Below are 14,697 nucleotides of genomic sequence, written 5' to 3'. Positions count from 1 at the left end.
AACACTGAAACAAACAAGAACCACATAATAAAACTTTTGAGAATAGGATCAATAAGAAGTCCGTTTGATTACGGTTTTCGGTAAAACGGATCAATATCAAGCTGAAGATCCTATGATGATACGGCTTCTAAAACTTAGTCTGCTCACTAAAATGTGCTACCATTGTTGGGTGATAAAACTCATTGAATTTATAAACAAAAATTATATTCGAAATGATAATTTTTGTGCATTCCGATAAGGTGAATGGTGATGTAAAAATTACCTGGTAGAAGCTGCCACAGTCGCCAGGTTTTGGATATGGTTCTTCGTTGGCAGGATCGAGACAGTCAGCTGAACCAAATGCAAATTACACAACAAATCAATCAATAAAGCTATTTAAGTTGAGCATGCTTCAAATAACGGAAGGTAGAGTCAAATTTTAACTAACACGACTAAATATATTATTACGTTACACGAAAAGATTAAGGTCCTATACAAATGTTCAGTCATGAGTGCTGTCACTTACGGTGTTTTATCGGACTGCGTCTTCCCCGATGTTTGGCCAGTGCCTCCATTGCATTCTGTGTGTAAAACAGTTGTTAATTCAAAAATGAAATACCATTTAAATAAATTACAGTATCACTGATTTTTTCTTCTTATGAGTAATTTCAAAGAAATTTCACTGAATAAAAAAATAAGTACTGACCTCCGGCCGCCCAAAAACTGCCAATACGCACATGCTTAGTATTAGAGCTCGTCCCAACATGGTTTCAAGTTCCGTATCTTCGAATCTTCTTACTAGTATTTGACAACTTGTGTCGAAGTGTGACTCGAAGTGTCCGCCTGTCGACTCTTATATAGATTCACATGTTTGCATTCGAGTGTTCTTTACTGTTGAAAATTTGTTTGTCAAGTGGTGGCACTTCCTGTCACGTGCCCCTGACGTTGGAGACGATATTTTGCAATCGGTATGGGTGTTGTTTCATCACAGAGGGCAATGACCTACTCTCGATCTAACAAATATTAAACAAGTACCAAAACAAAACATTTAGTCTACATGTTAAACCACAGTCTTTCTGATGAAAACCATTTTTTTATCTCGTGCATCATAAAGAAACCAAACAAATTATTTGAGTAGGACGTCCATTGTAATGTTTACAGGAAACGTATTTTTAAAGTGGTTTCGGCGGAGAAATACAAAATACTGATAATTGTACTTTCAATGAACTGATACCGCCACATTTCGTAATTCAAAAGTGCTGGCCAGATAAAAAAAAAACTTCCTCAGCTCAACAATTGGACTTTCAGACGAAAATTATACAAATCTGACATATTTCGAAATTGTCGTTATGTGTGCTACCATGTACCATCGAAACTTGATTACCATGTTGCCTACGTGAGCTGTACAACGATACATATGTGGTGGTCGATCATACATATTTGCCTTAGTCCTTGCGGCTACTCGTCAATGTTACTACCTTCAAACTAACTGTTACAACTTCCTGTACCATCTAAAGGCGATGGCGAGGACAATAACACCACGGGGTTTTCGTTTGGGGAAAATTTCGCAATATCTGTATTAAAAGCATTATCAAACATAAGGTTCACAGGCTTCGCAGCCAAGGCATTGCAGCCAAGCTGGATCAGCCACTTTTCAGTGGCTTCACGCATGTGAAGGTCGCCTGACAAGTTGTGCGCTTGCGCACTAGTGTACCTTGGCCACAATATACCCCGTGAAGCCACTGAGCTCCTGTAGTTTAGTTGGTAGAGCGTTGGGCCTGGTTAGCCCAGGTTCGTGAGTTTAAACCTCACCGGGAGATTGTCGGGAAAAGTGGCTGATCCAGTTTGGCTGCAATGCCTTGACTGCGAAACCTGTGAACCTTATGATCAGAATATTAGAGCTGTGATCGGCAAATATAAAGGGCCTGCGCAGTGGGGCGATCCTGCCTTGCTATGCGAAAGCATGGCATTACTTATGCATTATCAAACATATAACATATACCTCAATCACCCTCACAACGTGTTACAATTTGTGCAATTTTGAATAAAGTTGTTGTTTGAATGCATTCGGGATAATATTACCACAGATAAAACTTCTACGCTGAAGGGAAGTTAAGGTTAATCCACTAGTTTTAGCTTTAAGATAAGATAAACTTTCAATTAAGATTAAAAAATTGGTCGATATTTCAACAATAATAACAAAAAAACAATATCAGTTTCAAGATTTTTCAAAGCAAAAACATGGTAAACATGTATTTTCAGACACTATGTGTCGACGACCTTGACGCCCAACTTTAGGGCAGCCCACACTTCCGATTTAGCGATAAAAGCTATTTATTACCGAATGACATAAACGAGATGACTAAACATATATTTTCCGAGCAGTCAGATGCAGGTTGATAGGGAGTGGTTTGACTTGTTTGCTCTCGCATATTTACGACCTTTGCCATTGTTATCAACGGTGTCTGGATGAAATGTCATTGAAATTGTCACACATTGACTTTTAACTTAAGGTTAACTTACGACTCCTTGACGTGCTAATAAATTACAACTGCCAAGTGCGTGATCGTTTATTTATGTTCTGCAACCACAGTTCGGGCTGTATTGTTGAATGAAACATTCGGAACGCAGTGTACGCTCTGGTGTCTTGAATCTGCACCATGTATCTGCTGTGACAACCTAATCAAATGGAAATAAACGTTTCTTGTAGTCTTGAAACTGCGTGCACTGTAATCACTTTGCCAAATGAAGTTGGGTTAACCTATTCTTTTCACAATGCCTGCTAAGCTATATACGTCGGGGTTTTCACTGAAGAATCCTTGATTTGTTCAAATTTGTGCCAAGTAACCCAATGTCAGACAAACAATCCTAGTATTTATGAAACAACATTTTCACATACATGCAAAATAATGTTGCTTATGCGCTCACGTGCAAAATACAAATGATACTGCGCAATTACACAGTCTGAAAATGTTGCAGTGAAATTCCTTGGTTCGGGCTCTCACACGCAGGAATAGCCTCGAGGTTTGTTCACCTTTGGCATTGTTATTAACGGTGCCTGGATGAAACTGTCATTGAACTTGTCAAACACTGACTTCGATTGAACAGTTAACTTACGACTCCTTGACGTGCTAATAAATTACAACTGCCAAGTGCGTGATCGTTTATTTATTATTTTCATTGCACTACAAATTCATGACTCATCGCGCCAGACATTTAATGGAGCACGCGGTGACCAAATCATGAGGTAATTGCGTGGATTTGGAGGTTACGAAAGGGTCATCATGGCCCAGATCGCGGGTATCGTTTGCTGCAAATTTGTTCGCGATTGGCTGCCTTGCCATGGAAACTAAGCTGCACATAAGCCAACAATAAGGTAAGGTGATATAAGGTATTTTAATCACTAAACTGTTGCATATCGTAAATAAAGAAATAAAGAAAGTTGTCATCAATCGTTTGTACTGAACATTTAATTTCGCTATTATTTAAGGCCATTATTTACTCATTATTATCTATGACACTTTGTTTATTTTTATGCAGGTTTTTGGCTTCAAACACTTCACCTCGTTTAATAACAACGCTAGTTTTTTCATAAAACTTAAGGTTAGAACAACATCCACAAAAAGTTCTGGAAGGTCGAAGTCCTCTCACAACCAATCGAAAAGTCAAGGAAAGTCAGTGTCAGGTTCTAGCAAGTTTCGAGCAAGCAAAGCATAAAACGAGTTTTTATTTTTAGGTTTACGATGTTGTAGGTGATTGGATTAACGATATCCACCTGTCGTGTGGCAATAATTTAAAAAACACGGACTCGTTCTATTTGCAGATTGCATGCAAGTCGTGGTTGTGCTGAAAGGTTGATCAACGCAGCGAGAAAGTGTGCTTGAAAGACTACACCTCGATGCAACTATCTGTTCGGTTTGGCGTCGTGGCAGAACAGGCCTTCAGTACAGCGTCATACCAACTTGACCGAAGATCGACCAGCATTATATTTGCAATTACTGGATAGGAATAATGTGATAGCTCACATCAAAACTACCAGTATCGCATTTATATATTTACGACGAATTTGTTAAACGTATTAGATGGAAATACTTTAGACCACTTGCTGTAGCCAGCAATTCCAGTGACAAAATCTCGGTAGGACTCCGTTTAAAACACAATTTGTACGCACTCGAAAATTAAACCAAAAACTTGCTATTTTTTGACTGGATTTTGGTGTACAAAATTACCACGGTCCTGTACCAGTGAAAATGTATTTTTTAGAAAAGAATATATGCCTTTCAAAATACCTAGTTCATTGGCACATCAAAGAGATAAAAACCTACCTAATTTGTCTCAATTCTAGTTAAATCACAATTTTTCTTCTTGCTATGTCCGAGACAGCTTGAAATACCAACGAACTGAAATGCCGCGCTATGTTTGCCAGAAAATGGTTAAGACAAAATTTTCTTCTCAACCCTTTAGAGCCCCAGGGGTCACCGGTGACCCCATGACTTTAAAGACCCATACCAGAAAGGTTTCTGCTTTTTTAATTTTTTTTTACCTTTGAAGCCCAGAGTCCCCCTTTGCCCTGATCTACATAAAATTTTAAAGCCGGTAGATGTCGCTATAGCAATTTTTTGATTGACACAGCAAGCACACCGGAAGGAAACGCAAAAGTGCTTGATAAGCTACATCTAAATATGTAAAAAATACCATTCAATTGGTAAACAATTTGCAAATAAAATTGGCATTCCTTTAGCTAAGGCCTTGTATAGTATCTATAAAAAAGTTAGGTATTCGTAGCACGTATTTTTAAGAAACGGCACACCTTATAATTTCATGGGGTCGTGTATGGGACATAGGGCATTGGTGACAAGTACGATGAAATTTTATGAATCATGTTTTTAAGCTTTTCAATGAATATTATTACATAACAACATCACATGATACTATAATACGTGATCATCTATTATCTCAATTTCGGGTCAGGTTTATATTTTATGCAAGGTAATATAGCTATTTGCGTAGGTTATTTCAAATTTTATTGGTATAAATAATCATTGATCAATAAAAGGTATCAAATATTGCTTGTTTAACTTGCGTAGCATCAACATGGACCTAAATAAGGCGTTGTTTAGCTTCAAATACTGAAAAACAAAGTTTTCTGCGCATATCAACCTACGAAACACGAAAATCACACGTAGTGGGGGTCTAAAAATTAGTTTTTTGACCAAACACAGTAAAATATTACCTCGATTTCATTCAGGTTGTTACTTGTACTACTAAAGAAATGCATAGCTACACCAGATTCAACGATATTAAAAAGTTAATTTTTTTCAGTGTGAATCCTCCAGAGCCCAATGGGTCACAGGTGACCCCACCAGAAAATGGGGGGTGGCGGTCAAACATCTCAAATTTTTTCATAAAATGTGTTATTGGACCCATCAACGCAACAAAACGCTATACATTAATTTTTTTCTGTTGCTCAGTATACCCTTGGGCTCTAAAGGGTTAAGGTCAATGTGTATGACATTCGAGAGATCCAAGATGGAAAATAGTTGTTAAGTGGCGTTGGGTGAAGTATTTTTACCAAGTGTAGCTGGGTAAACCTATTTTATTACACAATGCCTGCTAAGCTATATGCGTATAGGGTTTTTCTCCAAATGGTCCGTGATTTGTCCAAATTTGCGCAAAGTAACCCAATGTCAGACAAACAAATTCCTAGCTTTTATGCAAGAACGTTTTCACATACAAGCAAATAAATTCACTCAAAATGTTCACGTGCAAAATACACCGATATACAAAAACAAATAATACTGCGCAATTACACGGTCTGAAAATATTACAGTGAGATTTGTTGGTTCGGACTCTCAGACGCAGGAATAACCCCCAGGTTCGTTCACGCAAATGCTGGGGCTCTCGCAGGTATGCAGAAGAGGATTCTCACATTCATCTATATCTAAAATTTATGAGATTTCCTGTTGATAATGCATCTTTTCTCGTGAATTATCCTATCCTGAATTGCAGATAGTTCAAGTCCCAAGCATATTTTTTGTTATTTAAAAGGCGTATATGTCCACAGCATATTTTTTTAATATTTTCATACCTTGACACACGACACCGTTGCCCTTGAAACCGGCTTTGCAAAGGCAGACAAAGGAATATGGATAATCCACACAGAAAGCGTGTCGGTCGCAGTTGTGGGTATTCCCCTCGCATTCGTCGATGTCTGAATTTAATTTTTGTTGATACATTTACGCGGGACTGTGCGAGTCAAGACATATTTGCAAACATAAAATTAACAATTATGAGCGTTTTTAACCTAAAAAGGACAAGAAGGTGGTACAATGAAACATTTTTGTCCCATACTCACTCTTTTTGAAGCAAATCTTTTCATTGTTTACAGTTTTGTCGTAGCAACATCCCCTATAAATCAACAAAGACCAATAAAAAAACGTCAACGTGTTGTTTTATCAAAAAAAACTCACTGATTTTCGCATTGTTGTCGCGTTGTCGTCGCCCCGCCACAAGGAACTCTATACAAAACAGGAACTGCGCACTCTTTTTCAAAAGTTTGTACATCCAAATACGCAAAACAACTTCCAAACACGCAAAACAACGGCAGTAGAAACAGGCGCATGGTTTCTGTCTTGCTATGTCGCTGTGGAAAACGCACATTGCAGTATTATAAGTGGGTTTGGTTGTTGATTCGCCGACATAAGCTGGCTTTATCGACCACATTCCAGTAGCTTGGTATGACAAATAACTTCTTAATTGCTCACAGGTTTAGGTTTTACATAAACAACAACTGCCGGCGGCTATCGTCGAGTTAAACGTACGCATAACCGCGAAAACGTTTCTTTACTTGCATGTGTTTTATACATGAGTATTTATTTGTCATATTATTCAGCATTTAATGTGAATTTTACACCAATGAAAGTGACTATCTATGTCAGGTTTGAGAAATCATTGATAGGTCGCTGCTGTTTATCCCTATCAAGTTGCATGTTTTGTACTCTTGGCTTTCTATTGATCCTCGATTTAAATTCGTTTACAATTATTTATTTGCTTAGCACTTTAAGCGAATCTAAACTGCTTAAATTAATAAAGTTAATGTTAAACTAGTTACTTTTGCAGCGCGTAAAGACAAGATTTATAATTGTCTGGCATTGCTTTTTTCCTCCTCCACTTTGTATCTTTGTTTATAGCTTTGCCACTTCACCAAGGCCTAAACACCGCCGTACATTTGCTTTGCATTTTCAAACCAGTCGATAAGTATATCAGTTAAACGGTCAATTCCATTCTATGTCCGCGTAGTTATAAGACACCACTATCATCACTGAGACTCAACGAATTATTCGCCTAGCTAAGAAATACCTGAATACTGATTCGCTCCCAAAAAAGCAAAAATACCATCGGTTACAACTAAACTACCTATACCTGCACTTACCGAGCGAAGTATGGACGAACACTGACTAAATTGTCTGCGTATTACTAAATCCGCCCAACCCACAGAAATTCGGAAGCGGGCGCCTTAATTACTACACCCGTCTCACGTTCAACGTGGTTTAATAGCAGCTTAACCATCAGCATTTAGTGTTAATTAGCGCAAAAGCCCTTGCTGATTCACAGCGTGGTGGCAGCAATGTTCAGTTCTGACCGCGGTCTCGCCAAATCATATCCGGTTGCAATTGCGGGTTGTTCGTGTAAATGTCCAACGCTTCACTTTTTTTTGTTGTATTACTCGCAGCAACCACTGATGCAAACGGGTCTGCGGTCTATGTTGCTGCTTTGTTTAAGAGCTTTGACGGAACAGCCTTACACAAGGCTTTAGTTTTTCCAGTAGTGGGGCGTTTTGATCTCAGTTTTTGGAAATTCAATTACGAATGTACGGTTGCACCGGATGTATTTGTTCCACACATTCGAAACCAACGAAATTGCCGTGGAAAACACTACGATGACAGACAAAAGAAAATAGTACTTTGTGGATAGTAGAAACGCACCACACATATACTTTAAGTTGCATTAAATAAAATTTATAAAAATGCGAGAAATACTTCTGAAAGGAATACCAATGTGCAATACCTACATATAATAATGATATTTTGACAAGTGTACGATCGGCCATTGCAGAGTAAAAAATAGTGTTTGGTTCGTATGTAATACTGAAAGCTTGCAAATGTCACGCGAGCTTATTAAAAGCAACAACATTCTTCGTTTTACATGCGAAAAAACATTAAACTACGCAACTTTATTAGAAAGGGTGTTTTTCGACCCTTTGTCAATTTTCAACTATTTTAAACGATAAAAATGCAACAAAGCCAGCCTCCCATAGCTTCCACTTCCATTTCATTTTCCAACTTTTACTTTGGAGTTTAGGAAATCAATCTTTCTCGTCGCTCTATCTTCAGTCGTACCATGCGGTGGGACGTGTGAAAGTTAAGGAGTAAATATGGAGTTCTCAACATCGTACGAATTAGGTACCTCTCACGTACGGACACAGTGATATGGAATCATACGTACCCCAGGTTGGTAACTTTAAGCGTGCTGCCTGTGTTCCGTTGGTTCCCGACTAAAAACAGATAATGGTTAACTTAACGATACAAAAACTGAAACTACAATTTTCGGACAAAGATGTACAAAAATAGGCTACTTTGACAGTATTTTATTCTAACATAGTATTTTATGTGACTATACAGTCGCCGTCACCCATTGAGTACCGAAACTGGAAGTAACCCGCCAAAAACCAACCAAGGTGGAAACAATGTGGTCAAGCCATTCATGTATTATTGTCATGTCGCTTCAAATACACTTAACCACTGCATGGTATGTGGGGTACATGAAAGGTTAAAGTGTAACATTGGTGTACAGCGAAGTGGTAATTCGCAAACTTTGTCCTTACTTTCAACTTGTTCCAACGTTTCATCCAGCCTTCTACTCACCGCACCTTGCAGTATGACTTTAGGAACTGGAATAGATTCGTTGACCGATTCTACAATCAAATTAAATGCAAGATAGATTGAAATCAGCGGCTGAAATGGTTTGCAGGCTTCACCAGTAAATGCTTTGCAAAAATGCAAGACCACAGCTTATGACTTAAGTCGTATAGAAACATATACACTGCAAGTTCATGATACATATCAGCGACACTTAAAAATGCATGAACAATGTACTCTTCATAGTACCAGTTTATATGGCCTACTACTGCTATATTTGCTTAGAGTACAAACTACTAGAGTGGCTTGAAATGAACAAATTTTTAAACATATGTTCCTACCTCCGTCAGACGATTCGGCTGCGATAATTTCATCAGCTTTTAACTTAGCAAGCCTCGCTAGTTGGTTGTCTCCCACGTCCTTCGCCTCAAAGTAAATGTCCAGGAAGAGATCAGACGAGCGAATATCCTTAGCGAGGAGAAAGGCTTTCTCGAAGCGTCGATAGCGCAGCAAGTGGTGGAAAAAACGGCGGGCGTAACTGCCGGAAGGTGGCGCAAGGAGTTGAGAATTGTTCAGGAAAAACAGTTTTAAGTTATACTTTGTTTAAAATGTGCGCCAATTAAGCAATCAAGACTTTTTTGCGTACTAATCTTTCAATTAACAGGTAGGAAAATCACACACGTTGAACGAAGTGGTTACTCTGACAGCAAATACTTACATAGCAAAAAACACTGGTACTTATTTACTTAAACCATGGGATAGAGTGTGGTCACCATCCAAGCTAACAGCCTCAATGAACTTACCACCCAATCGTGTGTCTGTACTTCAACACAACTCCATCAGAAATAGGCCTGGGAGAAGAATAAAACGATGAGAAAGTTGCCTCGAGTTGAACTGCGAAACACAATGTAATTCAAGCAACGCAAAAAAGAAACGATATTTCTAGCATACGTTCTCTGTCATGGTTGAGTGGTTGTTTCATCAGGTGATCAGCAATGTTCATCAGACCGTAGTAAGCTTCTACGTCATTGTAGTTCCAGTTCAGTGAGCACAATAATTTGACTGCATCTGCAATCTAATGTACAAAAGAGGGAACAATGTGTTACACAAAACTAACAGATACCCAGGCAGCAATACATATGTTATTTTAAAAAACTACAATATAATAACATTTTGTTGGTATAGGAAGAAACAATTCTGGCTGGTTTGTATATATCTGGAAAAAAGATTCAATTTTCACAAGTGGGTAAAAAAAAACATGGCAGTTTTCTGCGCAATAAACACAAAAATTTTTTTGAATGTAACTGACCTGGTCGGTGTAAATATGCCTTTGGATAATCTCATTTACACCAAGTTTTCCAATCAGTCGTATAAGTGCCAACGGCCCTCCACTGAAAATCGACACCATCGAGTTCTGGCTGTTACAACAAACATGCAGCAAACCGTTTTCCGATGACAGATAGCTTGAAAGCTGCAAGGAAATCACTTGATTTTTAAGATAATGTCAAAGGGCAACATACCAGGTACAAAATTTACCTCTAGAGAGGAGATCTCATCCTCTTGCATTGTGAAAAACTTGAGTGGATTTAGGGCGCTGTCGTACATGACCAGTTGACCTCTGCTGCTGCCAACCAAAATTAAACCATTGAAAAATATCATAGTGGTTGGTACAAGATCTTGACTGGTTACAACGGCAACGCGTTTGTGAGCAATTAGATCCAACAGAACAATACTTCCGTTACTGCATCCAACTACCAATCTGTCTTCATCTCTGTAGGTTAAAAATTTAGTTAAATTTTTCAGTGTGTCAGAATAAGCAACAAAATAGAACTAAATTACTGCTTAGATTTTATAATTGAGGTTTATTGTTGCAATACTTTAGCGGATTTTGTAAGGTCCGTAAGCACAGTATTTTAGCAAAACTGAGCATTTTACTGGAAACAAATTGTGCATGACCCAAACCAAACAACAACATACAGCCATGAAAAAAGTGCCAAAAGCAAAAAACTGGTAAATTCAGCACAAACTTTAATGTAATCATTTGTAATAATTACACAACCATGCAGTACATACACACATACCTGTTTCTGGTTGAGGACAGGACAGCATGTTTTAGTTGAAAGGAAATAACATTTAATCGCTGGATTTTGTTTCTTGTACATTCATAGATAACAGAATCCAAGTGACGCTCATTGCGAGTATTGTATGACTTTTCCAACGTAAATACCTATTCATAAATTAGGTAATATTACATATTCTCCATGAAATTAACATTAAATTTGACTACATCATAAAATTTAACCTGTATTTTCAATGACAGGATTTTTTCAAAAATTAGTTGTATATTTCACCTGTACCTGATTGGCATTTGTTTTGCTAAATTCTGCCCATATAAGTTCATGCTCAGTCTTGATGGAACTAAGAACTTCAAGCCTGCAATATTGCATCATATAACAATTATGATGGCAAAATATGAAAAGTCTTCATTAATTTTACATTAGCCATTGAAAGTAGATTTTGTACTCACACAATACCTAGGTCTCCTTCTTACATTAACAATACCAAAAACATGAGATACAAACCTGCCGAATGAGGACCCCAGAAGCACAAGATTCAAGCGTTCATTTTCTGGAGCCGTCTGCATCCATCCTCCATGCTTCCACCAACATATCATCATGTCTTCACCCATATTTACAGCAAGGTGGCGATGCAGTCTCACTTGGGGTCCTGAAACATGGTAACAGTAGCATAGGCGTAGAGTTTTGCACATCAACGAGGGTGCGGCGAATAAAAAATACTAACGTCAGAAGGTCGTTTGCACGCCATAATATACAAGTTAAAGCGTCGTCCATGTAATCACGTTCATCACCAACGTAATTTCGCTTGTTGCGTAATTGTTGTTCGCGAATACGAGACAAACGAAACAGCGTGTTAAGCACTTTGAGTGCTATCAGAAGGAAATGCGCCTTTATTTTTGCTGCGGTTTAAACCGGCGAAAACCGAAAGGACACGATGCGATTGCGTTGTAAATTTAGAAAAGGTCGGGGGTGCGCGGCACCCCTGCACCCCGGTACTCTACGCCAGTGAACGGTAGCATTACCTTTTCCCCCCCAATAGAAGCTATGTCTTTACTACTTTCTGACAAGTGGCTTTAGACTAAAATGTTAAGCAGAAAATGTGGTTTGGGCTGTAGCAACAAATTGGTGGTCAGAACAAGCTAAATAACATTTGACTAGGTCAACATTTTACCTGGAATGTCCACTGTTGATGGTCTGATTTCAGATTTTAGTGTAAAAAAGTAGAGTTTGCTTTGTTCTTCGAATGCAAAACATGCAAATGTACTTGCATAGATCCCTTCGCATAAATAAATTTTTATATATTTAGAAGTCCCACAACAAAGTAGTGAAAATATACCTGCCGATGGTTTAGTGATTTTGCCAATAAGGCTTTTCTCATAAGCCAGCTTTTGAATGTCACCCTCTTCTGATAAAACAATGTCAACAAGTAAGCCATTGCTGAAAGCCAACTGCAGGCAAATTTTTCAAAGTTTAATTAGAATCTACATTGAGGTACTGCACACACTTACCCGAAGTCCATTCTCCTGGTACCATTTAATGTACAGCACATCGGAGGACTTGAGTGCCTCATCTAACTGCTTAATATTGTCTCTTAATTTCAGTGGCCGTTTGTTGCGTGGAGTCCACACTTCATTTCGACTTATGACAAAGGATTTTTTGGCATCGTAGTATTCTCCACTCCCAGCCTCCTTGTCGTGGTATTGGTTGACACCAATATCTTGGTCTGCACGTGTATAAAGTGATTGTATCAAACTCTAAAACATTGTTATTTTGTAACCAAATAGTGCGGTTTTACAATTGAGGGGACAAACAACTGCAACTAAGGTTCCCAAATGGTGCTTTGTTTTATTATTATTGGGGCTTCCAAGCCTACTTGGAGGCATGATGGACTTTATTTCCAGTATACCAAACCAGGTGACATTTTAGCTGTTGAACTCATTACACAGAAGCAAACCTTTTCGTTTCTAAATAGGTCAACAATATCAAAACTAAATTTCTTAAACATGTAGTTTTATAGTGTGTCGTCAAAACTTTAGGCAGTGAATGTGTCATGGGTTCATAAGAGCTGGGAACCACTACCTCCACAAGACAAGGAAAAAGTGTTGTTTCCGTTTTTAATGATGTTACCTGAAATTATATTTTGGTTCAATGTCCAGAACTTTAGGCTAAATCCATACCCAGCCATAACTTAATGGTCAATAGTGATTCATTTTCCACAAAATAACACTGCTCCAAACAAAGCTTTTTGAACGAAATTACAGTTTTCCAAATAAAAATTCCAAGGGGTTTCCCCCTTGATGCACTAAATCCCATGATGTATGCGTATTTATACAATAACAAATACTTTAATTCTCCAGGAAACAATAAGTGCGATATTCCAGAATCAACGAAGAGTTAAAGTTAATGTAAAGTTTGTTTTATTTCGGTTTTGAAAAGGTAACCAGCATTAAATTATCTTGGTAATAAATATAATTGTGTGTTCAATCCCTTGATTACAGTCACCTCTCATCTCACAATCATAAATTCAAAGTACGCGGTTTTCAAGCAAGATGCAGGAAACATAATAAAGTGGTTTGGTGGTTTCTGAAGCTAGTTCAACAGTGCAGATTGTCCGGATCTATTTTTTAATTTCTAAAGGTAGTTTTACATGCCTTTAATGATGCACTGCATAACTCAGATGCACCACGGCATATGCAAGGTACGTATATGTGATTCACCGTTGGAGTCAGGTTTTATGGCTGAAGGTGTTTGAGCCGCGTGCGTCGGTTAACTGGGCGGGGAAGCCCCAAATATTTAAGTTACAACAAGTGGCCTTCGAACAAACATTGGCTAATACAAACTCTGATTAATATACCCTTGTGACCTAATCTGTCTGCCAAGTCGGCGAATTCCGTCACATTGGTTTTGAAGACGGAAGCGAACCTTCGCGATGCCACCTTCAATGTAAATTATTGTGCTTTGAAGGTTTTGTCGTACCCAGAGTGCGACATCAAGTACCCATCAGTTGCCACTGGCAACCATGGTTCCATGGAATTATTGGCTGTGGCTTTTATGCTGCCCATAAACTTATCCGCCAGGGCAGGTCAACATATACCAGTTTTGACATCTAAAAACTCAGAGATGAGGAACATATACGCCTTGGTCCCATAACATGCAAAAACCCGTGGGCTACAGTTCGACACCAATGGAACCTATCTCCTCTCAATAGGCCACTACACGTTTTGAGTATATTTAAGTTTATGAGTTTAATGGAGTTTTTCCAGTTAACATACTATTTTCTTGACAACTGCTTACGTTATTTTGTACGCATTGTACGCTTTCTGGGTCAGGGCTTGTTCGATCAAAAATTGCAACTGAGGTGATCCAGTGTTTTGCATGCTGGCGTCAATGTTTCGTAACCCATATAAACTGAAAAATTATGCAATGTAATGTTCTTTTAACACCTTTGTACCCATAGTTACAAACAAAACTTCGTTACAACCTAACTGCTATAGTGAGGTAGAACTGCTTTCTTCTGAAAGAGCAACCTTTGTTATCCTCTTAAACTTGGCCACCAGTCTGGGCTCCACACCGCGATAAGGGTCAAACAGCGCATATGAAATCGCCACATATGTGATTAGTAATGTATGGACGTCATTCTAAGTACGAAATGCAAACAATATTTCCTTCGTAACCCAATAAACTTTTATATCACAGACCGGGTTCCTCCAATCTGCGATGGT

General features: G+C 38.4%; 2 protein-coding genes across 4 annotated transcripts; both read right to left on the bottom strand.

The window, feature by feature from the left end:
• Window positions 1-5,787: 5,787 nt before the first annotated feature.
• LOC145914298 (fibulin-7-like) lies at window positions 5,788-6,609 on the bottom strand. Its single transcript, XM_083002106.1, has 4 exons — window positions 6,450-6,609; window positions 6,335-6,387; window positions 6,068-6,190; window positions 5,788-5,920 (listed from the first exon to the last, which is right to left on the bottom strand). The coding sequence occupies exons 1-4, from the start codon at window positions 6,599-6,601 to the stop codon at window positions 5,832-5,834; spliced, it is 417 nt and encodes a 138-aa protein (XP_082858232.1). The 5' UTR covers window positions 6,602-6,609; the 3' UTR covers window positions 5,788-5,831.
• Window positions 6,610-7,905: 1,296 nt separating this feature from the next.
• LOC145913496 (WD repeat-containing and planar cell polarity effector protein fritz homolog) lies at window positions 7,906-13,241 on the bottom strand. Of its 3 annotated transcripts, XM_083001178.1 has the most exons (14): window positions 13,103-13,241; window positions 12,484-12,698; window positions 12,312-12,423; window positions 12,147-12,251; window positions 11,480-11,624; window positions 11,255-11,330; window positions 10,979-11,124; window positions 10,434-10,668; window positions 10,207-10,368; window positions 9,849-9,972; window positions 9,701-9,791; window positions 9,239-9,435; window positions 8,864-8,953; window positions 7,906-8,533 (listed from the first exon to the last, which is right to left on the bottom strand). In XM_083001178.1, the coding sequence occupies exons 1-14, from the start codon at window positions 13,158-13,160 to the stop codon at window positions 8,475-8,477; spliced, it is 1,815 nt and encodes a 604-aa protein (XP_082857304.1). In that variant the 5' UTR covers window positions 13,161-13,241; the 3' UTR covers window positions 7,906-8,474. The 3 variants fall into 3 exon arrangements, with proteins under 3 accessions (XP_082857304.1, XP_082857303.1, XP_082857305.1); XM_083001177.1 differs by having other exon boundaries at window positions 12,147-12,423; XM_083001179.1 differs by lacking the exon at window positions 13,103-13,241 and having other exon boundaries at window positions 12,312-12,380; window positions 12,484-12,654.
• Between the last annotated feature and the right edge of the window lie 1,456 nt (window positions 13,242-14,697).

The sequence above is a fragment of the Ascidia mentula genome, chromosome 9 (assembly GCF_947561715.1).
Source record: "Ascidia mentula chromosome 9, kaAscMent1.1, whole genome shotgun sequence".
Classification (NCBI taxonomy): domain Eukaryota; kingdom Metazoa; phylum Chordata; class Ascidiacea; order Phlebobranchia; family Ascidiidae; genus Ascidia; species Ascidia mentula.
This window is presented reverse-complemented; position numbering and strand designations above follow the sequence as displayed.